This window comes from Mustela nigripes, chromosome 6 (assembly GCF_022355385.1).
Source record: "Mustela nigripes isolate SB6536 chromosome 6, MUSNIG.SB6536, whole genome shotgun sequence".
Classification (NCBI taxonomy): domain Eukaryota; kingdom Metazoa; phylum Chordata; class Mammalia; order Carnivora; family Mustelidae; genus Mustela; species Mustela nigripes.
The window spans coordinates 102,536,160-102,561,319 of NC_081562.1; the positions used below are offsets into that span (position 1 = coordinate 102,536,160).

General features: G+C 40.3%; 1 protein-coding gene across 1 annotated transcript in view; it reads right to left on the bottom strand.

Moving 5' to 3' along the window:
- Positions 1–25,160, bottom strand: part of NDUFA9 (NADH:ubiquinone oxidoreductase subunit A9) — a 236,501-nt gene that overhangs the window by 203,984 nt on the left and 7,357 nt on the right. Inside the window, exons 3-10 of the mRNA XM_059404550.1 lie at positions 24,927–25,024; positions 20,879–20,970; positions 19,601–19,742; positions 14,185–14,287; positions 9,993–10,060; positions 8,740–8,816; positions 3,079–3,174; positions 398–464 (exon numbers count right to left, since the gene is read on the bottom strand). Coding sequence (XP_059260533.1) covers positions 398–464; positions 3,079–3,174; positions 8,740–8,816; positions 9,993–10,060; positions 14,185–14,287; positions 19,601–19,742; positions 20,879–20,970; positions 24,927–25,024 — 743 coding nt within the window. The remainder of the gene's footprint in view (positions 1–397; positions 465–3,078; positions 3,175–8,739; positions 8,817–9,992; positions 10,061–14,184; positions 14,288–19,600; positions 19,743–20,878; positions 20,971–24,926; positions 25,025–25,160) is intronic.

Below are 25,160 nucleotides of genomic sequence, written 5' to 3' on the forward strand. Positions count from 1 at the left end.
AAGCAATGGTTAACAGCAGGAACAGAGAGCTCTTCTGAAGAGTTACGACTCAAACGGACCCAGACAAACAGGACGGTGGCTAGAAGGGACAAGGGAGGGCTTCACCTTTAAAAAAAAATAGAGCCCTGAAGGCATGTTTGTGTGCTGTTGGGAATGATCTAGCCGAGAAGGAAAACAGATCACATCTGAGAGAAGCCAAGGGAGCATCCCCACAGCCCGAGAAGGCTGAGGTGGGGTGAGTTTCACGGCCCAAGCTGCAGGGCTTGCTTCAGATAGAAGGATAATGGACAACAGCATGCAAATAACCCAGCAAGCAAACAAAAATCAATTCTAACTTATCCATCTCTGTAGTTCTCTGCCCAGTACCTGGCCGGAGAGATATTCATCACATACTCACCCGCTCCACTTTATCCCTTGTCGTCCAGGGTTCAAACGGACTCATTTCAAAGAGTCGTGCTACCCACCTAGAAAAAGGAATAAATATGGCGCATGTGATAGCATTTCCACACCCAGTACTCAAGCTGGCCTCCAAGAAGCACCGGGAGAAAGGCTGCCATACAGGTGGAAGCTCACTGACTGTTTTGTTTTGTTTTGTTTTTAAAAAAATAACCAATGGGGTGCCTGGGTGGCTCAGTGGGTTAAGCCTCTGTCTTAGGCTCAGGTCATGATCTCAGGATCCTGGGATCGAGCCCCGCATCGGGCTCTCTGCTCAGCAGGGAGCCTGCTTCCCCCTCTCTCTGCTTGCCTCTCTGCCTACTTGTGATCTCTCTCTCTCTGTGTCAAATGAATGAATAAAAAAATCTTAAAAAAAAAAATAAATAACCAATACCCTGGCACCCCTACATGTGAGTTTACCTTTCCTTTTAAGCTAACCCAGCCCGACTGCCGTAGCTTGTGGCAGTCCTGTTCTCCACGGAAGATACAACAAATCCGAACAAATGAAAATTAAAATAAAGCCGTTACTACCAACAAAATAAACAAAAATATCTGACGTTCAGAGAAGTCAATGCCATCTAATCTAATTTAAACCTCACACATTCAGATATGCTTCTGTTAAAAACACCGGGCAAGCCAAGTAGTAAGGAAGATGCAAATTGTAATCCTTAAAAACAGGGTCCCCCGCCGCAAAAAAAAACAAAACAAAACAAACAAAAACAAACAAACAAACAAAAAATATCCCAAGGGAACCAAAAAACTTGAAAAGTAAGGAGATGCCTAAGACAAATGATTCAAATCAGGAAGCAAACAGAAAACCCAGGACAAGAGTACCACCTGCCTCAATTAATGGCATCTCTCTCTCCACTCTTATGAAAATAGGGTTAAAAAGGTTTTCCTTATCTGCCGAGCTCCTGTTAAGTATCCTCGGAGCAGGGGGTCTCACCCTGAGTCCAGGGAACCCTAGGAATTCCTCAGGCTCCCCACAGAGCACTGGGGCAAAGGCTGGGTGTTCAGGTTCTGAGGACACCCATCACTACAGCTAGAGCAGCTCTGCCTCTATCTGATTTACCTCGTAGGCCTCCAGTGGGTCACTGAATGCGGGGCTCCACAGCTTTCTAAAAACTTAAAAACATCATTCTAGTATGCATAAAAAAATTAAAAAGCAAGCTGAAGATGGGTCAGAATTTCTCCAGGAGCAAATAAAGTCTCAGAGTCCAGACAACCGGTCCAGATGGCACTATACTGGACTATTACAGCATAATTAAAACACGCACAGCAAACCTCCAACTCTGTGCTCTGGCTGGGTGTTAACAGAGAACTTCTATTCTCCACTTCTGTGTCCTCGACAGGCCACTCCGTGTACATATGCCAACTCCACTACGCGGTAATTCTCAATTTCCTGCTCAGCCAAGAAAGCAGCTCCCTGCAGTCTGGCTTATGGCCCCTGAACTGCACCAAAGCCACTATCAAAATGACCTCACTACTGACTCCAGTGGATACTTTTAAGTCCTTCACCTCGTCTGACTTTTCTGTAGCCTTTCATTCCACAAACACTGACAAAGTGCCAAGCACTTTTCCAGGTGTGGGAGACACAGAAGTGAACAAATAGCCAGGATCCCCTTCTTGAAACAGTCATTTCCTCCCTAAAACACCCCCTCCTATCCCTATCTAGGCTTCCAAATGTTTCACTTCTTTCACCTAAATGTCTGATGACTCGCTTTGAGCCTCTTGATAAATTTCTCTGACACTGCAGGTCCTTTAAACAGAGGTATTCCTCGTGCTTGGCCCCCAACTCTAATCCTTCACGTGCACTTTGTGCTCTTCCCTACCCACGTCACTCAGAGTACTGAGGATGAAGGAGACGACTTAACAAACAGAACACCCCAATGAACAGTATCATCACGCTGCAGTCTGCCTATTTTTCCAATACCTGTGTTAGATCACAAGCTTTTTAAGGATTTAGAATAATATCTTGAGTCTCTAGTGCCTTGCCTCAGACATAGAGGGCATTTGGGAAATATTTGTTGAATGAATTCAGGAGTGAAATGCCATGTTGGTTTGTAAGTCAATCCCTGGCAAACTGGATGCGAAGGTCTCCCCGACCAGACCACGAAGTTGTGACATGATCATTCTGATATTCTAAACCTGCAAAGGGAAGAAGTGAATCAAGAAGCAAGACATGAAGAAAGAAGATAAGATATCACAAGATCAAGAGTGAATCAACCCAGCTCCTTTCCCCAGTGATGTGACCAGATTGGTTTAATAAAGAAAGATCCTTTCCCACATCTGGGAGAGAGGTTTGAAACAAAGGGAAACCTGATTGTTCCTTTATACAATCTGCTAAGCAAGACACTTCTCCAAATTAAAACCAACGGTTTCTAATGAGAGAATTTGAAGAACTGCAGATTTAACCTCTTAATACACATTGTTTTTCTCACCCACACTAAGCACATCTCCCTTTCTTTGACTCTTCTGGTTCTGTCCTAGAGTAACACCAAGACATCAGAAGCACCTCCGAGTTAGAGATTCAGAAGCTCTACTGTAACAAACATTCTCCCTATAACCCTAGATGACAGCATTACAAACAAATGTATGGCGTTAGCTCTATTTTAGAAGGCATAAAAAGAACCACTTACTTACCGATAGGCAAAATGTGGCAAAGGATATGGCAGGAAGGGTCTGTGAGCCACAGCAAAGGCATACTGCACCAGGTCGAAAAGGAGGTACCGATTGGGCCTACCAAAAGAAAATTTGTAGTTCCCCAAATTATTCGCTCCTTGCAAATTTTCTTTTTAAGTTTAACAAACTAACATTTTTCTTATGAAAGACGAAACACATAGCACTATAGTTAATACAGATTGGCACAAAGAAAACTCACCCACAATTCCATCAGAGATAAAGTTAATATATTTAATGCAGCCTTCTCATCCCCTTACAAATACACATTTTTTTGTTTTTACAAATGTAAGATTACACAGGTCTTCCTATTCTGTAATGCCTTTCATTTAACATTAAATCCCAATCACCTTTCTATGTCACTCAATATTCTAGTGCATGTTTAACAGCACATAAATTGCACTGCATACAATCATAACTATTGGATAAATTCCCAGTCTCGGGGATATTTAAGTAATTAAAATATATTTTTCTTTTATGAGATAATGCTTCAATGGCACTCTTACAGTAAATATTTGTACTTATCCATAATTATGTATTTACAGTGTATTCTACAATGGAATTGGCTCCAACTATGCTTGGAAAATTTAAAGCTTTTATTGAATATTTCCAAACTGCCTTCCAAAAAGGTCGTATCAATTCACATAAATTCACATAAAATGCTAGCAGCCCCCTCACCAAAAAGGAGTTTAATCATAAAACTGCTGCCAATCTGCCCTAATAATGGTACCCCAACATTCTGATTTGCATTACTTTAATGACAGAGATTTTTTTTTCTTTATATAGTTTTGGCCACATACACTTCATTTCTCTCTTTCTTCCTGAAGCCCTATCTACAAAGAATGATTTCTAAGAATGCTTTATATGGGGGGGGGGGGTGCTTGTGCATACATGTGATGATGCGTAGGGAGAGGGGAGAGGAAGAGACAGACTCCCACCGAGGAGAGAGCCTGATGCGGGGCTCGATTCCAGGACCTGGGGACCAGGACCCAAGCCAAAGGCAGACACTCAACTGACTAAGCCTCACAGGTGCCCCAGAATTCTTTACATTTAATGGCATAGTTGGAAATATTTTTTGCTGTTTGTATTTTGCTTTTTAATGTTTGTTTTGTGACATACACAAGTTTAAATATTTCACTTAAGCAAAAGTTCTGATATATTTTATGGTTTGATTTTATATTTAGAAAATCCCTCTTAGGCACCTGGGTGGCTCAGTGGGTTAAAGCCTCTGCCTTCGACTCAGGTCATGATCTCAGGGTCCTGGGTTCGAGGCCCGCATCAGGCTCTCTGTTCGGCAGGGAGCCTGCTTCCCTCCTCTCTCTCACTCTGCCTGCCTCTCTGCCTACTTGTGATCTCTGTCTGTCAAATAAATAAATAAAATCTTTAAAAAAAAAGAAAAGAAAAGAAAATCCTTCTTTAGTAACTAGTGACATAAATTCCCACTTTTTTTTTTTTAAAGGATTTTATTTGAGAAAGAGAGCATGAGAGGGGTAGGGTCAGAGGGAGAAGCAGACTGCCCACTGATCAGGAAGCCTAATGTGGGGCTCGATCCTGGTACTCCAGGATCATGACCTGAGCTGAAGCAGATGTTTAACCAACTTGAGCCAAACAGGTGCCCCTCTACATATCTTTCTAATGTTTTGAGATTCTTTAATCCATAACATGGTAGATCATTCAGTAAATGGTATTTTATCTTTACCTTATGTAGATATAATACCAGTTACTGAATGATCTACCCTTTCCCCATATTTTGAAATGTCACATACTATATTCTTACATATACCTGAGGCTGCTTCTGTTCCACAGATCTGAACAGTTTTGTCCTGGTATAACCTAGTTTTAATAATTATTATTGCTTATAATACATTTTAATATCTCTTCACCCGTTTGCTTAGACCCCTTTGCCTCAGAAAGTCTGTGAGAGCTCAAGAGCTGAATAAACGTGATTAATAAGCGAGAAACTCCTCATTCTGACACTTTAACAAACAAAAACAAAAACAAAAAAACCATGAAAATGTCAGCGAGGGAAACTATCTGACAAAGGCCTCAAATAGCTTCCTTCAAGTTCCAGAAGGATGTGTAAGGATCACTGCAGGGCATACATGCTATGCCAAAAAACAATCTGTAATCTTCACTATGACAAGCAATACTGGTATCAGGGGTAAACTAATTATATGTAATACACTTGCTCTTCAGTTGCTCTGAAGCACTTTGTGTTCCATTAACTGTGACTCAAAGACCCGTTTAAGTGCCTCCACTCACAGAGAAAGGCACACTGAAGCCTGTGTCCTTCCCAGCTAAGCTTTCATGGTTCCGCATTATAGTCATTCCTTTGCAAATACCCTCAGCAAAACCTTGCCCCCAGCTGTCTCTCCACTATACTAGCATAGCCAAGTCCCTCTTCTGGTTCATACAAGTATCTGTCTTCCTTGTGTCAGAACCCCAGAAAGACAGAATTGGAGAAATAATACAACGGGACTAACTGACTTCACCTATATTTCTGATCACTAACTTCGAACAGAAGACTCTGTTCCGCTGTGCTACCTTACTCTGCTCTCCTAAGAGCTGTTCTTCTGTGCTCCCCGGGAAAACTTCCTGTCTTTTCCCCAGTCCCTCAAGGTTTCCATATACCTCTCTGACCTATCCCCTGCCTTTTAGTGGATGATCTCCCCACTTATCATCATTTTCTTAACAGAGCCTTCTGAAATACAAAAGTTTTTCATTTTGGTGGAGTCTATTTTTATCATTTTTTATGATTTTTATCACTTTTATCTATTTTTATGAAGTATGCTGTTGATAGCACATCAAAAAAATCTCTGCCTACGGGCACCTGGGTGGCTCAGTCGGTTAAGCATCCAACTCTTGGTTTTGGTTCTGGTCATGCCTCTGGGTTATGAGATCGAGCCCCATGTCCAGCTCCGCACTCAATGCCGAGTCTGCCTGACAGTCTTTCACCCTCTCTCCCCCTCCCCCTTTGCTCCTCGCCCTACTCGCACTCTAAAATACTCACATACACACACACATACATACATAAAATCTTAAAAAAATAAAATAAAATAAAACTCTGCCTCGCCCAAGGTCTAGATCATTTTTCTTCCAAAAGTTTTATAACATTAACTCTTACATTTAGGACTCTAATATATTCTGAGTTAATTTTTTCATGTATTGTGTGAAGTTAAGGCCCCATGTTCAACTTTTTTGCATATGGATCTCCCAGGACCATTTAAGGAAAAGATTATTCTTTCCCCACTGAAGTGTCACAGCACTTTTGTCAACAATCAATCATCTATAAACACAAAGGTTGATTTCTAGACTATCAATTCTGATAATTCATCTATATTCTATTCTCATGCCAGTATCAGTCTTTATAACTATGGTTTTAGAGTAAGTTTTGAAATTAGGAAATTTAAGTACTCCAACTTTATTCTTCTTTGTCAAATTGGTTTTGGCTATTGTGGATCTCTGCATTTTCATATAAATTTGGAATTCATTTGCCAATTTTTGCCAAAGCAAAAAACAACAAAAAAACAAAAAATCTCCTGGAATATGGATAGGATTGGCTTGAATCAACAGATGAATTTGGGGAAAACTGCCATTTTAACAATATTGGCTCTTTCAGTTCATGACCATGAGATGTCTTTCTGTTTACTTAACTCTTTTTTAATTTCTCTCAGCAGTGTTTTGCAATGTTCTAGATACAAGTCTTATTTTTGTTAAATTTATACCTAAGTATTTTATTCTTTTGATGCTATTGTGAATAAAATTATTTTATTTTTATTTTCAGATTGTTCATCTGCAAATATATAGAAACCCAGCTGCATATGCTGATCCTGTACCTTGTGACCTTGCTGATTTTATCAGTTCTCACATTTTTATGTATATATGGGTCTATAATAGGTATTTAATGAACAAATGATGGATGGACCAAAATCCTATAGTTAAAAACTATGAAAAAACTAGGAGCAAAATTAAGGTCTTATGCTTCTGTCTTCACCTCAAAGTGCTGAGAAATAAGCCAAGTTTTCCCCTGTGCTAAAGAGACAGAAAGAGATACACAGATGCCTAGCTACACTTACGCTAGTCACAAAATACGTACATTGCCATGCCGAGCACTACTCTCCCACCAATGTGCCAAACAAGTATGGCGCACCACAGCCTAGGAAAGAGACTGGAGGTCTCTTTCCCTCAAGGTAAAAAGGGAAAGGGCTAAGAGTTATTTCCAGCAAGTAGTAAGCAAAGTCTGTAAAGACAGTTCTATTTTCTTGTCATCGGAATCCTAGTCTGACTAGGATCAGACGTCTTTGAGTCTAGTGATTTATGGACCCTGAGCTGAACACAGTTTTTGTAGCTAATTCTCCTGGAGTATATAACTATGCTAACACAGTGAATGAGGAACTCAGAGAAAGGCATACATCCTGCAGCTGCTAGATATAGAAATGTAATATGGTTTTTAACACTGACAATTTTACTAAACTAAGCCTTCAACAAGTGAAAAACATAACAATGTATGAATTCATAATTCTCAGAATATATACTATGCTTCCTGGCTTAGAGAGAAAAGCATCTTTTCTCTGGAAGCAAATATTTCTTTTCTTTTCTTTTTTTTTAAACATTTTATTTATTTATTTGTCAGAGAGAGAGAGAACACAAGCAGGCAGAGGCAGAGAAAGAAGCAGGCTCCCCACTGAGCAAGGAGCCCGATGTGGGACTCGATCCCAGGATCCTGGGGTCATGACCTGAGCCAAACGCAGCGGCTTAACCAACTGAGCCACCCAGGTGTCCCTGGAAGCAAATATTTCTTAGAAATTATGCTATCACTTAATTGTTAATCAGATTCTCACCTTTCATGGACATCAGGTGTCATCAGTTTGTTTCATAGGACGATAGGGTTCTGGGCCAATTTTTAGGTGGATTTAGTACCTATCAACCTGGCAGACTGAATCTTTACTTTTTAGTTTTAATTAAGTCAGAAAAGAGGTTCTAAACCCAGCTGAAGCAAGATTTAAGAAAATCAGGCAAGTCACATAGCTTAACTGTGCCCCATGTGTCCTAACAGCAAAGACGGCATATCATGAACGATCAGCATCACAATACACTACTGTACCCAAAACCAGCCATCTCCAACCATTTGGGCACATTGCGATACTCTATCAAAAGCAATTTAATTTTACAACTGTACTTACTCCCTAAAAGTGTTCTGTTTGTGTTTTTGAATCTATAATAATATCCTTTTATATGTTAAAAACATCACTGGAATAGTACAAAACCATCCTTGGTGATCATTGGACAAAGTATATGTAATAGTCTAGGGCAGTTGGTTTTCTCAGACTTTGATGAGAGAAAAATCACTTATTAAAGCAGATTCCCCAGTTCACTCAAAATTCTGATTTAAAGGAACCATTCAGGAGATTCTGACTATAGCGGACTTTGGACAGCTCTTTGAAACACACTGATCTTGGGGCTAGTGAATAAAATTTCTGGAATAAATACCGTAGAGGAAAAAAACTAAAAATGCAACAAATAAAACTGTAGTGACATGTTTAGAAGTTACTGTTCTTATAAATCATTACAATTTGTTCATTTTAACAGGGAGCACAATTTTAAGGTCAAACTCTAGTCACCTACCCAACGAAGGCAAAAGATTTCCCTCTGGAATCTGGATCCTTAATTGCATTAATAATTCCTTTTGATACATCTACAACCTATAAGAAATCGTAACACATGTTTAAGTAATTGTCAAAAGAGAAAAACAGGGATGGGGAAAGGGAGGGTGGGAGGAATGAAAGCAGGCCACATCAGTCACAACCAAAAAATAAAAAATAATAAAAAGGAATTAAAATAATGGCACTGTCCATTTGAAAAAGCTCCTTAAAAAACCCACTCCTCAAGGCTTTAAATGATCTGCATATTGGAAGGTTCACCTAAATATTTTTTCTGGTCAGCACATGTTCACGCTCAGACGGCTGCTGAGGCCCTTTGACTAGACTGTGCCCACTATCTCTGCAATCTCACCCCTTAACACTCGTCCTAACGCTGTTACCAAGCTGTCACAAATTAGTAGGCAGAATCCTCCGGAACTGCCAATATCCTACTATTCTGACTTGCCCATTTGATATAGGCACATATAAACAGACCCTGTGGTTTTCAACAGGGGTGATTTTAGCCTCACCTGGAAGGCCCTTTTGGCAAAATGCCTGGAGATATTTATAGCTGTCACAACTAGGGAGGTAGTGCTACTGCCATCTGGTGGTTAGTGGCCAGGAATGCTGCCAAACATTCTACAACAGCCCCTCCAACAAAGACCAAAATGTCAACAGTGCCACAGATAAGAAAGCCTGGCTTTGACAAGCTCTTATGGAACCCAACATGTTCTTACCTCTGGACCCCTGTACTTCTGTTCCTTCTGCTTGGAATGCTCCTCCCCAACCCCCTTCATCTTACATGCTACTAGTTATCTTTGAGGTCTCACCTTAGATGTTCCCTGTGGGATGCTGTCCCTGACCCTGAAGCCTGGATTCAGTGTCCCTCTGCTGTAATTACATAATCCTCTCCCCATCACAGCACTTACCACACTGCATGACAAATGCTTTGCAAGCCTGCCTCTGACTGAGGCCAACGTCAGGAGAGCAATTTGTGTCTCATTCATATCTCGATGTTCCCAGGGATGTATACAGTGTGCCTGGCACATTCAACTTATTTTTCTTATGTGAGTGAACAAGTGAACGCAGAGATACATGTGCCTCTTAGGTAAACTGAGAGGCAAGCAGTTGGAGCAAGTTGAAAAGAAGAAAATGATGGAGCTACAGGAGTAGATTAAAACCAGAAAATGGATCACCTGATCTGGACCCAGCCAAAGCCCCTTCATCCAGGGTACTTACGTATACTGGTTGTTTCACCGTCTTCTTGCCCAAGGAAATAAGAGGTACACCACCAAACCAGCGAATATCTGGCAGAAGAAAGAGAAGTATGCTAAGAAGTCCTCAACTACTAGAAGCCCACCAAACTCCACATGCTCCAGGTTAGCAGAATCATTCTGCATAATCGAAATAACGGAATAAACATAGCTGACACTGAGAAAGCTAATGGGCAGCCAGGCCAAATATTGAAGGACGTGGAAAGGAAGGGAAAATGGTCAAATGGCTTGGCCACTTGGTGCACGGCCACTCCCAAGACCGGACAATTACTGCACCCCATCCCAAGGAGGAACATGGGAATCAATAGATCAGCAATACATATGGGTAACTCGGAAAGAGACTCTGATAAAAAAATGGGAATTTAGAATATGATGACTACATTACCACAAACATGTGGGAAATGAAAAGATTATTTAATACATGGTGTTGAGACAATCATTTATTAAAATGAGAAAAAAAGAGAGGACGAAAGGGAGGGAGAAAAGGCTTCTATCTCACCATAAACCAAAGCAAATACCAAATGGATTAAAAGTAAAGGTAAAAAAAAAAAAGCCTTACAAAAATTTTTTAAAGTAGACATTATTTATAAAAGCATCAAAAAGAATGAAACACTCAGGAATAAATGTAACCAAGTTGGCTAAAAACTTGCACACTGAAAACTATAAAACATGCTGAAAAATTTTTTTTAAAGATTTATTTATTTATGTGAGAGAGAGAAAGAAAGAGAATGGGAAGAGGGACAGAGAAAGGGGGAGAGAGAGAATGTCAGGCAGACTCCAAGCTGAGGGCAGAGCCCGACACAGGCTTTATCCCACGACCCTGAGATCATAATCTGAGCCAAAACCAAGAGTGGAATGCTTAACCAACTGAGCCCCCCAGGCACTCCTCCTGAAAGAAATTTAATGAAGACACAAATAAATAGAAATCCATCTCATATTCATGTCAAACTACCCAAAGAATCTACTGGTAATGCAAACCCTATCAAAATCCCAATGGTGTATTCTGCAAAAGTATAAAAGCTCCATCTTAAAATTCATATGGAATCTTCAGGGATCCCAAATAGCCAATACTATTTTGAGAAAGAAAAACAAAGTTAGATTATTGCAGGGAGGGGGAGATTTCAAAGCTTAGTACCAAGCTAAACATCAAGATCCGAACAGTGGCATAAAGATGGACATATAGGCTAGTGGAATAGAATAGGGAGAAATAACTTTTATATGTATGGTTAAATGATTTTTTTGACACAGTGCCAAGACCATTCAATGGGGAAATGACAGTGTTTTCAATGACATTAGTTTCAATGATGTTGGGGGAACTGAATATCCACATATAAAAGAATAAAGTTGGACCTTTACCTCACACCATATAAAAAAATTAACTCAAATTGGATCAAAGACTTAAACATAAGAGGTACAACTACAAAATCCTTATAAGAAAATATGGAGGAAAGCTTCATGACACTGGATGTAGCAATGATTTCTTGGCTATGATACTATAAAATAGGAAACAAAAGTAAAAACAGATAAGAAATGAATTTGGGGAACAGAGGGAAGACAATGACATAATTCAGTCCAAAGCAGAAGATAAATTTTGTTTTATTTTAATTAATTCATTTATTCATTTAGGACATTCCCTGCCCAGTGCAAAGCCCAACACGGAGCCTGAACTCACAACTCCTGATATCAAGACCTGGGCTGAGATGAAGAGTCAGAAGTGTAACCGACTGAGCCATCCACGCACCTCAGTGAATTTTATATGTTTTTCATCACAATTTTTCTTAAATTGGAAATTAACATAGAATGTGAAAAGACATGAGCAATCAGGGTGAAAAAACACAAGATAAAAATATCTAAAGTGGATAAATGAACTGTGGTCCATACATAAAATGGAATATTGTTCAGCTATAAAAAAAAGAAATAAGCTATCAGCCATATTAAGACATGATGGAAGCTTAAATGCAGAGGCTAAGTGAAGGAAACCAATATGAACAGGCAACACAGCACATGATTCCAACTATATGATATTCTAGAAAAGGCAAAACTATGGAGACAGAAAAAGATGAGTGGCTGTCAGGTATTGGAGTGAGTGTCGCAGGGTAAGGAAGGAAGAATAAGTAGGTCGAGCACCGGAGATTTTTAAGGCAATGCAACTATTCTCTATAATACTCTAATGGTAGGTAGATGTCACTATACATTTGTCAAAATTCACAGAATGTACAACATGAAGAATGAATCCTAATGTAAATTATGGACTTGAGTTAATAAAAATGTATCAATATTGGCTCATCAATTTCACAAATATATCACCCTAATGCCAGGTGTTAATAATAGGAAAAGTGGGTGCCTGGGTGGCTCAGTAGGCTAAGCGTCTGCCTTCGGCTCAGGTCATGATCTCAGAGTCCTGGGATCGAGCACACAATGGGCTCCCCGCTCAGTGGAGAGTCTGCTTCTCCTTCTCCCTCTGCTGTTCCCCCTACTTGTGCTGTCAAATAAATAAATAAAACCTTAAAAAGAAAAAAACAAACAAACAACAACAAAAAAAACAGAGAAAACCATTGTGGGCAGAGATCAAGGGGTTAAAAGGTATATGAGAACTCGGTGCTTTCCACTCAACTTTTCTATAAACCTAAAACTACTCTTAAAAAATAAAATCTGGGGGCACCTGGGTGGCTCAGTGGATTAAAGCCTCTGCCTTCAGCTCAGGTCATGATCCCAGGATCCTGGGATCGAGCCCCTAATCGGGATCTCTGCTCAGCAGGGAACCTGCTTCCTCCTCTCTCTCTGCCTGCTTCTCTGCCTACTTGTGATCTCTGTCTGTCAAATAAATAAATAAAATCTTTATAGAAAAATAAAATAAAATCTATAAATTTAAAGCAATGTAATAAGCCAACAACAACAAAAAATAAAAGTAAATATAACAAAAGATGTATACCTTTAATATATAGTCTAAATAAATCAGTAAAAAAAAAATCTCGCAAAACGACAAATACACATAGGCAAAGGCTGTACAAAGAAAACGGAATGAAAAAATATGAGTAGTTAACAAGGAGAAACAGGAAGCTACTGATAAAACTGCACCTCATTAACCATCCTGCTACCTCCTAGTATTTCCTAGTACTTTCTAGTACTTCCCAGGAGGGTCAGAATCCTCTCCTAATACATAAGTGAGTACACTGAGAGGTAATTGATAATTCGAAAGAATCAGAAACTAAAGCTGGGTTCTTATCACAGACTTTAAAAATGTATTCTCCCTTCCCACTCCCACAAATGTACAGAAAAGTTACTTTTTTAACCTGCAAAATCTCAAACTCTCATCACTTAGTCAGGGAGACTGATTTCCTCTGCCAAGACAAGTCAAATCATTACACAAAGAAAGCCTGACAGCAAGCATAACTCGATGCCCAGCCCATGAAAGCAGTTTCTATACCAGTTTAGCAATGGTCAAATTCCTATTTATTACTCCCTAATCCCATTCCACAGAAGTTCCTATTAACAAGGAAGACTGACTGACACAATCTCAGGATCATGAGATTTAGCCCAATGTCGGGCTCTGCATTCAGTGCGGAGTCTGCTTGAGATTCTCTCTCCCTCCACCCCTCCCCACTGTTCATGCTCTCTCACTTTCTCTTCCTCTCTAACATAAATAAAATCTTTAAAAAAACGAATAAGCAAACAAGGAAGACTGATTACATGCACCTGACAAACTACAATGCTGTCTCTTTGTCTTTCAAAATCAACATCCAAGGGATCTGGCAATCAGACTAACGTGAGGAAGTAGTTAAGAGGGGCTTCATGCGAAACATGTAAATAAGGCCAACACTGAAGCATTGACTAGTACGGTGACATGCGCTACTTCATTTCAGGAACACACCACTCTTGAGACAGACATTTTCATCTCCATTTCAACATACAAGGAAGCTGCCCCTGATACCCTTGCCACAGCCAGTCTCTGCCTCCCAAGACTGCACTCTTTCTGTGAATCTAAGGTGCTTGTTTTCATAGACAGTAATGAAGACCACACTAGGCACTTCTGGGGGACAGAAAATATACCTCAGTCGGCCAAGTCAGAGAACCAGTTAGCTTGTGCTTAGCTTCAGTATGGTTAACCTGCATCCTCTTCTCTAGTACTGAGAAAGAATACAAGAAAGAACACATACTTGCAAAATGATTGAGGAATCTATCCTCTCTTCCAAAGATGTCCGATGGCTTTATGATAATGGCTTCTGGAAACACATCTCTCACTTCCTTCTCTCCAACAGCCTAAACCAACCAAACAAAAAAACAGAGTTCAGAGATGAGTGACTAGAGCTTGCATTCCTTCCACTATCAGGACGTTACTTGTATTTCAAAGGTCAGTTTCTCCAGATTAAGGTAGGATTCATGAAAGTCAGTTACGCATAATTTTTTTTGCTAAATAACATACATTTTTTTTTGTAAAAACACTTTCACTGATTATTTTATTTGGAAAAAAACAAACAGGAGAAGAAGAAACACAATTCTGGTCATTTGTAGTATCTATCAGCTTTCAATCTGACTCTACTGTCCAGAAGCACTTCATGTAAAAATCCATCTTTCTAGGCCTTTTTGAGCAGGCCCAGTTACTGTCTTCTTTACTTATTTTAAGTTTGTGGTCTTGAAATCTCTGAAATGTCTTTTCATAATTCATTTCACACTGTTTAATATTTCCTTTGTCCTGCCTCTAATGGTTCTTGTTAGGCATCTTCCTATATTTATCCTAGGGAAGCCTACACAGAAGAAAGGAGAAAAATCAGAGTAGAATTTTTCCAGCCTCCATTTTTCTTCCTAACCACAGGTTCCCTGGATGGTATCAACAATATAGCAGGCTGCCAGAGAAAGGAGAGTGTGGTTGGAGGTCACGATATGGAAGTGGCAGCACACATACCTATCCAAAGGAGTGCGGACAGGCCAGGAAGTTTCCTAACCTCAGTACCTTCGCTTGTTACCATCTGCCTCCGAGACAAGGCCTCTTTCCATGCAGGTTTCAGCACCTTGTCCAGCCTTCCTCTCCACCTGCACTGCCACTGAGAGTGACCTACATGTCCAGGTGAACTTAAACCTCTCAGTTTCTGGAGCTTCTCAACTCCAGTGACCTCCTCTCTCCACTTCTGCCCCTTCAACTCATTCAGGTCATGACCCACATCAACAACTGCAACTGCCCTTCTGAAGCACTACATGAAGACATCCTGCTCTCAGACGGCAGTCTCCTGTACTTCTACCTGCTGCTTCTTCATCACCGGTTCCTGAGATGTCTGGTCATCACCCTCTCAGGAGCGCTAGTCTGACGCTACTTTCCTCCACATCAAGCCCTCCTAACTTACCTCAGACTAGATTCCACAGCCCAACTTTTCAATCACTCTCTTACCAATACGATAAACTACCTCAGCCCTTTTGTCTTTACTCCCCATCCACCAGGCAAAATCCCAATTCTGAAAGAACCACATTAGCTTCCTTCTTTGAGCCATGCACTCTCGCTGCCTGTAGAGCTGGAGGAAAACAAATGCACAAAAAATCACAAACTGGACAACTCTAAAGCAAAACAAAAACAAAAACAAAACAAAACAAAAAACCCCACACTACTTAATTAAAAAATGGGCAGAGGTTCTGAACAGACATTTTTCCAAAGAGGACATACAGATGACCAACAGGTACATGAAAAGGTGCCCAGAATCAATAATCATCAGGGAAATGCAAATCAAAACCTCAATGAGATATCACTTCACACCTATTAGCATGGCGATTATCAAAAAGACACGAAACAATGTTAGTGAGGATATGGTGAAAAAGGAACCCTTGTGCACTGTTGGTGGGAATGTAAATTGGTACACCCACTATGGGAAACAACATGAGGGTTCCTCAGAAACTTAAAAATATAACTACCATATGGTCCAGAAACTCCACTTCTGCTAGTATGTCCAAAGGAAATGAAAACACTAACTTGAAAAGATATCTGTATCCCCGTGTTCAGTGCAGCACTATTTACAATCACCACGATACAGAAGAAATCCTTAGTGTCCAGTGGGAGATAAAGGGTTAAAGAAGATGTCAAAAACACACACACACAATATTACTCAGCCATTAAAAAAGGAAATCTTGCCATTTGCAACAACATGGATGGACCCTGAAGGCATTATGCTAATCAAAGTACTCAGACAAAGACAAATACCATATGATCACACTTCTACATGTAATAAAAAAGAAAAGCAAAACCCCATCAAACTCACAGACACAGAGAACAAATGGCCAAAGACAGGGGTGAAGGGGCTCAAAAGGAACAAACTTCCAGTTATAAAAGAAATTAAGTCTCAGGATATAACATATAGCACGGCAACTACTGGTAATAAGACTATATTGTATATTTAGAAGTTGCTAATGAAAGAGTAGGTCATAAAAGCTCTCATCACAAGGGGCTCCTGGGTGGCTCAGTCAGTTAAGCATCAGACTCTTAATTCTGGCTCAGGTCATAATCTCAGGGGCATGGAATCGAGCCCCACATCGGGCTCTCTGCTCAACAGGGAGTGTCCACTTGGCCCTCTCCCTCTGCTCCTCCTCTCGCTCATGTTCTCTCTCTCTCTCCTTCTCTCTCAAATAAATAAATAAGATCTTTAAAAAAAAAAAGTTCTCATCACAAAAAAATCTGTAACTGTGTGGTGATGTTAACCAGACTTATTGTGGATATCATTTTAAAATATATACATATGTCAAATCATTCCATTATACACCTAAAACTAAGATGATGTATGTCAATTACACCTGAATTTAAAAAATCATAAACTGGTGCCATTATGCACTCACTTCATTAATTTTAACTGGGCACTCAACATTTCCCAAGTACTGTTTTCTTCTAATTAGCTATCCTCTCCCGTGACAATTTCAAACATTCTCTATTCTATTCAAATTCCTCCCTTACTATTCTTTTCCTGCCAGTAAATGACTTCACCTTCTCATCCAAAGAGAAGACACTGCAGCAGACAAAAACCACCTTAAAAGTTCCTACCCAGAAAATCCACAACTCTCCCCCTTTCTTATTTCTTACTTCCCCTGCTCCAGGACTCAGTTCCTTTCACTTTCTCAGGAACCTGCCCAACTGACTCTCTCCTTTATCCTCAGTCTCACTCTTGAGCAGCACCTTCTCACCAGCTCCTACACAATGTCAAGACCTTCCACCTTTAAAAAAAAAAAAAAAAAGATTCCCAACTCCACATGGTTCTCCAGCTTCTTGCCACCCCCCTTCTTACCAAACCACTTAAAACTGCCATCTGCTCTTACTGTCCCCACCACCCCAAGCTCCTGCTCACTCTTTGCTCACCTGTGCTCTAGATTCTGCCCCAACACTTGCACCCAAACCACTCTCGATCAGACCACAGATGACCTCAACACGATCAGATCACAGATGACCTCAACACTGCTAAGTCCAAGGTGACTTTCCGGTTCTCACCTCACTCGGCTTTTCACTGGCATTCATAAGCAACTACTCCCTCCTTGTGACACTGTCTTCCCTTGGCTTCCATGACCTTGTACTCTCCAGGTTTCCCTTCCATCTCACCACATCCACTCCTTCTTGATCTTTGTTTGGGTTTTTGTACGTGCCTCCTCGTCTATCAGAGCACTAATCATGAGTATCCCTCTGAGGCCTGTTCAAAGTTCTCTCAATCTACACTTCCTCACTAGGCAATCTTATTCCCAAACACTGCTTCAGTTAACTGGTTTTATATTTTTTAGAGATGTTGTTATTCATTTGGGAGAGAGAGAGAGAGACAGACAGAGCAAGAGAGAATGAGCATGAGCATGTGGCAGGGCAGATAGAGATGCAGGCTCCCCGCTGATCAGAGAGCCCACTGAAGGGGCCTGATCCCAGGACCACGGGATCGTGACCCAAGCTGAAGGCAGACGCCCAACTGACTGAGCCACCCAGACGCCCCCAATTAACTGGTTTTATATCTCCAAACCTGACCTCACTTCTGAGCTCCAGTATCATAAACCCCATTCACCATTGTTACTTGGATGATGGACACACACCTGAAACACAAACTGAGTCCAAAATTGGATCATCCTCTTCCTTCTCTGTATATAGTATTTTTTATCTTTGCTGTGTTTTGGAATTACCTAGGAAGAGTTAAAAGTACTGATGCCCAAGTTCTATCTCCAGAGATTCTATTTTCATTGGTCAGGGTGCAAGATTTTTCAAAGTTGCATCAGCGATTCTAATGGGCAGCTAAGGCTAAGAACCACTGCCCAACAGTCCTGTCCTTTTCAAGTGTCTCTCCCCTTATTTGCCAGCACTACTATCCACCTCGTGGTATAAGCCACAGGACTGGACATCTCTGAATATGCTCCCTCTCCCTCATCCATGTGGTATGAAGACAGTGAGGGTTGGACATGCTGCTAGCCACTTCATGACTATGAGACACAGAGCTTACACAAAAAGGAGGTGCTGAAAGAATCACAGAGGAAAAAAAAAAAAAGAATCTCAGAGAAACAAAGCCAAAACTCTGATGAACACTGGCACCAATGTGACTAAGTCTCCTTATTGCTGGATCTTTCAGATAGAGGGGCCTATAAACCTCCTTCATGTCTGAGCCAGTTTACATTGAATATTCGGATGCTAATAATTAAATGCTCCAAGCTGACAGATGCCCTCTCTTCCCCATTATATGCTATGTCACAGTTCTCTACTTTGCAATACCAGGCGCAAGTGGAATTATTTTCCTCAATGGATTAGAAAATAGACAGGGGCTAAGGCTGTGTCGGTTTTATTCACTACTATATCCCCACCACCTAATACAATATACAGTACACAGCAGATATTTAACACATCATTTGTTCAATAAAAGAATGCAGGGGATCAAAAAGTTGGAGCCACTGGCAAAGAACTCTGTGGTCTTGAACAATCTGACCCAAAGCAGGCTCATGATGGCAGAAAACAAACGCTAAAGACAGCCCCACTGCAATTCCTCGGAGTCCCTGATAATAAAGACATTTCGGGCTACAGAATGACCCCAAATCAGAATAGTCAATCCCTAGCTACAATCTGGATGACAATGTGCTTTCTGGAAGTATAAAAAACCTAAATACTAGATTTCCTTGGCAAATATTTGTCCCTATCATTCTCAGCCTTTCCATTACCCCCCTAAGTGCAGCACAGGACCACGACTAGGCATGATGTTCGAGAAAAAAAGATGGTCTTTTTACCTGTAGGTGACATGGGTAGGATGCTTTAGACAGGAATAATACTCTACTTTTTATGAGGTTTACTATATAATTCTAATATGTCCCAAGCAACCTGCAGCATTTAAGAAGAGGTAAGAATGCTTTATCCATTTCTGAAGCCCCTTACCATAGTTCCCTGCATACAGAAGGCACTCTTCTGTATGTCAGAACACAACACACACATCACACACATCAATCTATTCTGGATACAGAGAATTAGAAACCCGTTTTATTTCCGGATATGTCGGTGAGAAATCCTTATCACTTAACTCATGTTTCAAAGGTTCAAAGGGGCCAAGAAACTCCAGCTCTGGGAACCACTTCCCAAGCCAACTTGTCACTTACCTTATTTCTCAGATATCTAGAAGAGCTTTTAATATCAGCATTCAGATGCGAAACATGAATGAATTTTTCAACTCCAGCTTCTTTGGACACTTGAGCAATTGCTTGGGGAATCTTCACAAAAACATCCTCAAAATCAAAGTTTCTGGAAGAAGGAAAAAAAGGGGGGATCAGTTGAGAACACCTGACTCGGGATTCCAAAGCTCTCTGCAGTAAGCTCGTTTTCATACTATTGCTGGAATTTGTCACAGTTAAACTTTTAAATGGCAATGATTTAACCCAAAGTCAAAATTAATATATATATATGTGTATTTTATATACATGTAAGTTCTACTGCTCATCATCATTGCTGTACATAATTTAAACCTTACCGTAAGTTGTAAATCAGCACACATAATATTCTCTGTCCTCAAGGAATCCCAAGGCTGAGACCCTTTAAGAACAGCTGGCTGCAGTGGTTGGAAAGGAAGGGGAGAGTGTTGGGAGCCGAAAAGGGACCCACTTCTTATCCCTGGGCCTTTGTTTCCCCCAGGGGAAAAAAAAAAAAAAACTAAAAAAATCAGTTACTGGTTTAACCCACTAACACTAACATTACACAATAACATTAAGGCTTAAGCTGTACAAGGCACTGTTATTAGTCACTACAGATTTAAAGTTGAATGAGACTCTCCAAGTCACCAAGGAACTTAGAAAAATGTGCTAAGGTGGACATAGACTTTCAAACTTTCATAAATGTTAAGAAAATGGTATGAACAAAGTGTTGTGAAACTGCAAGGTTAAAACACTAGCTGTTGATAAACAACCCACAAAGTCTAAAAAGAACTGTTTGAACCAGTACTCAAACCATCTTTGATTAATAATGGAAACACTAGATCTAGAACACTGTTCACACAAGAAAACCAATGTTCAGCTGGATGAACAGTAGGATGGGCAAAATCATCCTGCCTAATCCATCCCAGCTGGACAAATCGAAACAAAGGATCAGCCATTCATGAACCAACTGGTCATTCCTGCAAGCTAATGACACCAACCACACTGACACGATCTCTACTGACTTTTTATGGGCAGCCCATCGCATTGCTCACTTATACCAGACTTACTGCCAATGGCAGCTCCTGAGAGGGGGGGTTTTCAGTATGTAAACAGCTGTTTAATCAATGCTTAATGATGGACTAATTAAAAATGTGATAACTACAATTCCTGACATTAGAAGGTACCCAGCGAATGTCTACTGAGCCCTAAGGCAGCATATGCAAAGAAAAAATAAGAGCAAAAACTTACTTGGTTTCCCATTCTCGCCCAACAAGATTAATGACCACGTTGCTGTGCTTCACTGCTCTGTGGATAGAATCTCTGTTTCTCCCGTCCCATTCCTGTAAGAACAACAGCCAGTCAGATGCAAACATTAGGGCAAGTTTCAAACTAGGCCATCTGTGGTAGGTATAATATGGTACCATTTCATACAGGCTCCATTTATTACAAGAGAAATGGTCATGAGGTCTCCAACTCCCTGCTGATTCTCTGATTCTCCTGGAGATAAATAGGTCACAGTGTATCTATTTTATCCAGGTAATTAAATGATAGAATTAGAAAAGACAGTATTCACTTTTAGTGGGGAACATTCATTTCTGGCCATCCAACCGCCTCCTGCAAGTTTGTAAGGGACTCTGGTTACCAAATCTCCCTTCCTGAAATAGAGCCCATGAGCAAGGATCATTTGGGAGGAAAACTGACTTTCCCTTCTGCAGCAACCAGATACAGACTGAAGATAGGTGGAGTATCTCTGAAAGGCTAACATTAAATTGGGAGCATTCATGACTATTTTCTTTTTTCTTCTTAACTCTTTCCTCTTTATAATCCCAGATCTAGTCATTTCTACTTTAAAGACATGAAAACAACACTCAGGGAGGAGTGACCTGCCTAAAAGTGCAGGCTGAGTCAATGGCAGATTTCAGTGTAGAACTAAATGTCTGAGCGATTCAGGCTACAGTCAGATTGACGATTCTTGTCTGAAATGGGAGACCAGGGATTAAATGACCTCAGAAAAAGGTACAGCATTTTCTGTGTTAAAATGATATGAGGAAGTTGCAAGGCAACGTGGGGGGTTTGGGGGGTAGGAAAAGAATAAATGAAACAAGATGGGATCGGGAGGGAGACAGACCATAAGAGACTCTTAATCTCACAAAACAAACTGAGGGTTGCTGGGGGGGGGGGGGGGGAGAGGGGGGGGGGGGGGTTATGGACATTATGGAGGGTGTGTGCTATGGTGACTGCTGTGAAGTGTGTAAACCTGGCAATTCACAGACCTGTACCCCTGGGGCTAATAATACATTATATGTTAATTTTTAAAAATTAATTAAAAGAAAAAAAGAAAGAAAAAAAATGAAATTGGATTTTTTTAAAACATTTCAAAGGAAATTAATAAGTAGTAAGAAGTTCTTGGGGTAAAACACTAAGGGGTCTGTATGAGTGAGTGGAGAGAGAGTGAGAAAGGAATGATGTGGAGATGGAGGAAGCAGGCCCACTAACCAACCTGCGCAATTTAGAAAAGACAGGGCTCCAGAAACCAGACTCACGAGCAAAAGATGAAGCCCTCAGCAGAAAGAACTAGGTACAACTGATGAAGGAGATGGGGTACAAGAGACATATAGAGTGACAGCTGGGGAGTCAGACAGGAATTCCATTTGCTTTTCGTGAACTGTGTACAAGGTTATCTCTCCAACCTCCATGGAAAATTTGAAAATACAACCCATATCAAGGGTTTGCTATGAAGATCAAGTAAAATAGACATACAATCTACAGCATGGTAAGTGACATAGCTAATTAAAAAAAAAAAAAAAAAGCAGTTCTACACATAAAGACCTAAAAAAGGCTTTTTTTTTTTTTTTTAAAGAAAAGAGGGCAAGGATGAGAAAAAAAAGAATCCAAGAAGACTCAGAGTAGAAAAGCTCGAGCTTGGAGCATACCTGTAAGAATGGTGCAAGAGAGAAGCCTGGAGAAAAAGAATTAAAAGGAAACCAAATTCCCAGGGATAAGGCTCAGGGAGCACAGTCAAATTAGCAAACCAGGTGGTAATTCGGATAGCAGTTTCCAACAGAGACTAAAGCAGGGAAATCAGTACCTCACACTTAGTATGGCCCACCCTTCTCCAAAATAAACAACAATATAATCAAGTCTTCCCATTTTATCTTTCTTGCCTTTCCCCTTTTATAAACAATACTATATTCAAAGTTATATGTTTGGGGCGCCTGGATAGTTCAGTTGGTTAAGCGTCCAACTCTTGATTTCAGCTCAGGTCGTAATCTCAAGGTCGTGGGATCAAGCCCCACATTATGTTCTATGCTGGGCACAGAGCCTGTTTATGATTCTCTCTCCATGATGGGAGTTGAGGGAAATTGGAAGGGGAGGTGAACCATGAGAGACTATGGGCTCTGAAAAACAATCTGAGGGTTTTGAAGGGGCGGGGGGTGGGAGGTTGGGAGAGCCATGTGGTAGGTATTAAGGAGGGCACGTATTACATGGAGCACTGGGTGTGGTGCAAAAACAATTAATTCTGTTATGCTGAAAAGAAATTTAAAAAAAAAGAAAGAAAAGAAAAAAAAAAGATTCTCTCTCTGTCTGTTCCTTCCCCCCAAGACCGCACTCAACATGCATTCTCTCTTTCCCCTTCCCTAAAAAACAAACAAAACAAAAAAAAGTTGTAGGTTTAGTCTGTGTTCTCTGAGAGCTCACTGAAAGCTCCCTGTGATCTTGTTCATGAAGACATAATCAGAGTTTAACTCAATGCCAGGCACTCTATAAATACCTGTGGAAAGTATGGGATATATATCATATAGCTCAATTCCAATGACTCGGCATCTGCAAACCAGTCAACATTTTCACCTATTATTTGTGAAATACTTTAGAGGATTGACAAAGCGACCGATAAAGTCAAGTCACAAAGAAACAGGGAAAAAGCTAAGCTCTTCTACCTGTAAGACCAAGAAAATATTTGAGAACAAGATTTTAGAGGAAAAAAAAAAAAAACTTCAGAAACAATAATTTCCAACATAGTATTATACTTAGCTTGTGAACATTCAGTAAGGAATAAATGAAAAAGCTATCAAAAGTAAGTAAAAATTTAAAAGCAATCACAAATAATCTACATGAATATATCAAAGATCTTAAGGATGCTTACCAATTTTTTAAAAGGGGAAGTGTGTACATGGAAGAACGCAAGTCCATACAGAATGATAAAAGCTGGACAATTTAGCCAGAAGAACAGGAAACAGAGCATCAAGGCCCAGAGTGTTTCTCAATAGGATAATTGTAGGCACTACGGGCAGTGCTAATTCTCTGTGGAAAGGGACTGCCCCGGGAGCATCCCTGACTCCTAACTAATAAGCCAAGATGGTCTCCAGTCACGGTGGCAACCAAAAAGGCCCACATGTTTTTAATCACCTCCTTGAAAGGTCCCCTCACCCTATTCCTCACCACCTCACCCCACTGGCAACTCTTGGCCTAAAGGAAGAACCTGCAGATTAAAGAATAACAATAAGGAAGCAGAGCAAGTGCTGTTCTAAATTCAGTCTGTGCCAAGGAAACTAAGTTATAAAACACCGTATCTGTGATGCTCACCATCTACAGAAGCACTGCCCCACAGAATTATAACACGAGGCACACAGGCAATTCTAAATTTTCCACCAGTCACATTTAAAAGAGTAAAAAGAAAGAGGTGAAATTCATTTTAGTAATATACTTTATTTAACCCAATATAGCTGAAATAACCCAATATAGCTGAAATATTATTCCAATATGTAATAAATGTAAAAAATTATTAATGATCGATATCATTTTCTTTGTACTACATCTTTGAAAGCTGGTGTGTAAGCTGGTGTGTAAGTGCAGCACATCTTAATTAAGATTAGCCACATTTCAAGTGTTCCATGGCCACATGCAGCTACTGGCTACCATATTGGATGGCACAGGCCTAGAGCAGGGGCTGGCAAACCATGACCCACAGGCAAATCTACCCTATAGTCTAACTAGATAAATAAAGTTTTATTAGAACACAGCCACTTCCATTCATTTATATATTATCTATAGCCACTTTGAGGCTAGAAGGGCAGAGCTGAGTAATCATGAACAGACTCTGTGACCTACAAAAGATAAAAATATTTACCCACGGCCCTTTACAGAAAACATTTGTCAACTGCTGGGCAAGAGTTTATGAGACTGGGATAAATGAAGGATGCCCTCGGTTCCGTCTGGGTGAAACTGCTTCTTTATCACACTGCCTCTCTCCTAAAAATGATCTCAATAATTTACATCTGTCAACACAGGCTCTTACCAAAAAGATAATCTGGCCCAGGTCACCCATGGGACGAAGGTGCATGGTGTCATACGGATCACACCGATAGGGTACAATCACCTGTGACCCCATACGTCCTAAAAAAAAGAATGGATTGAAACAAGGATCAAGATTAATGTAATATGGATTTGGTAAATATTTAATTTCTAGTATGGTAAGTGAATGGATACCATGTTTAACAAAAAGCCTATTTTGCTGTGCTAGAGATGCCGT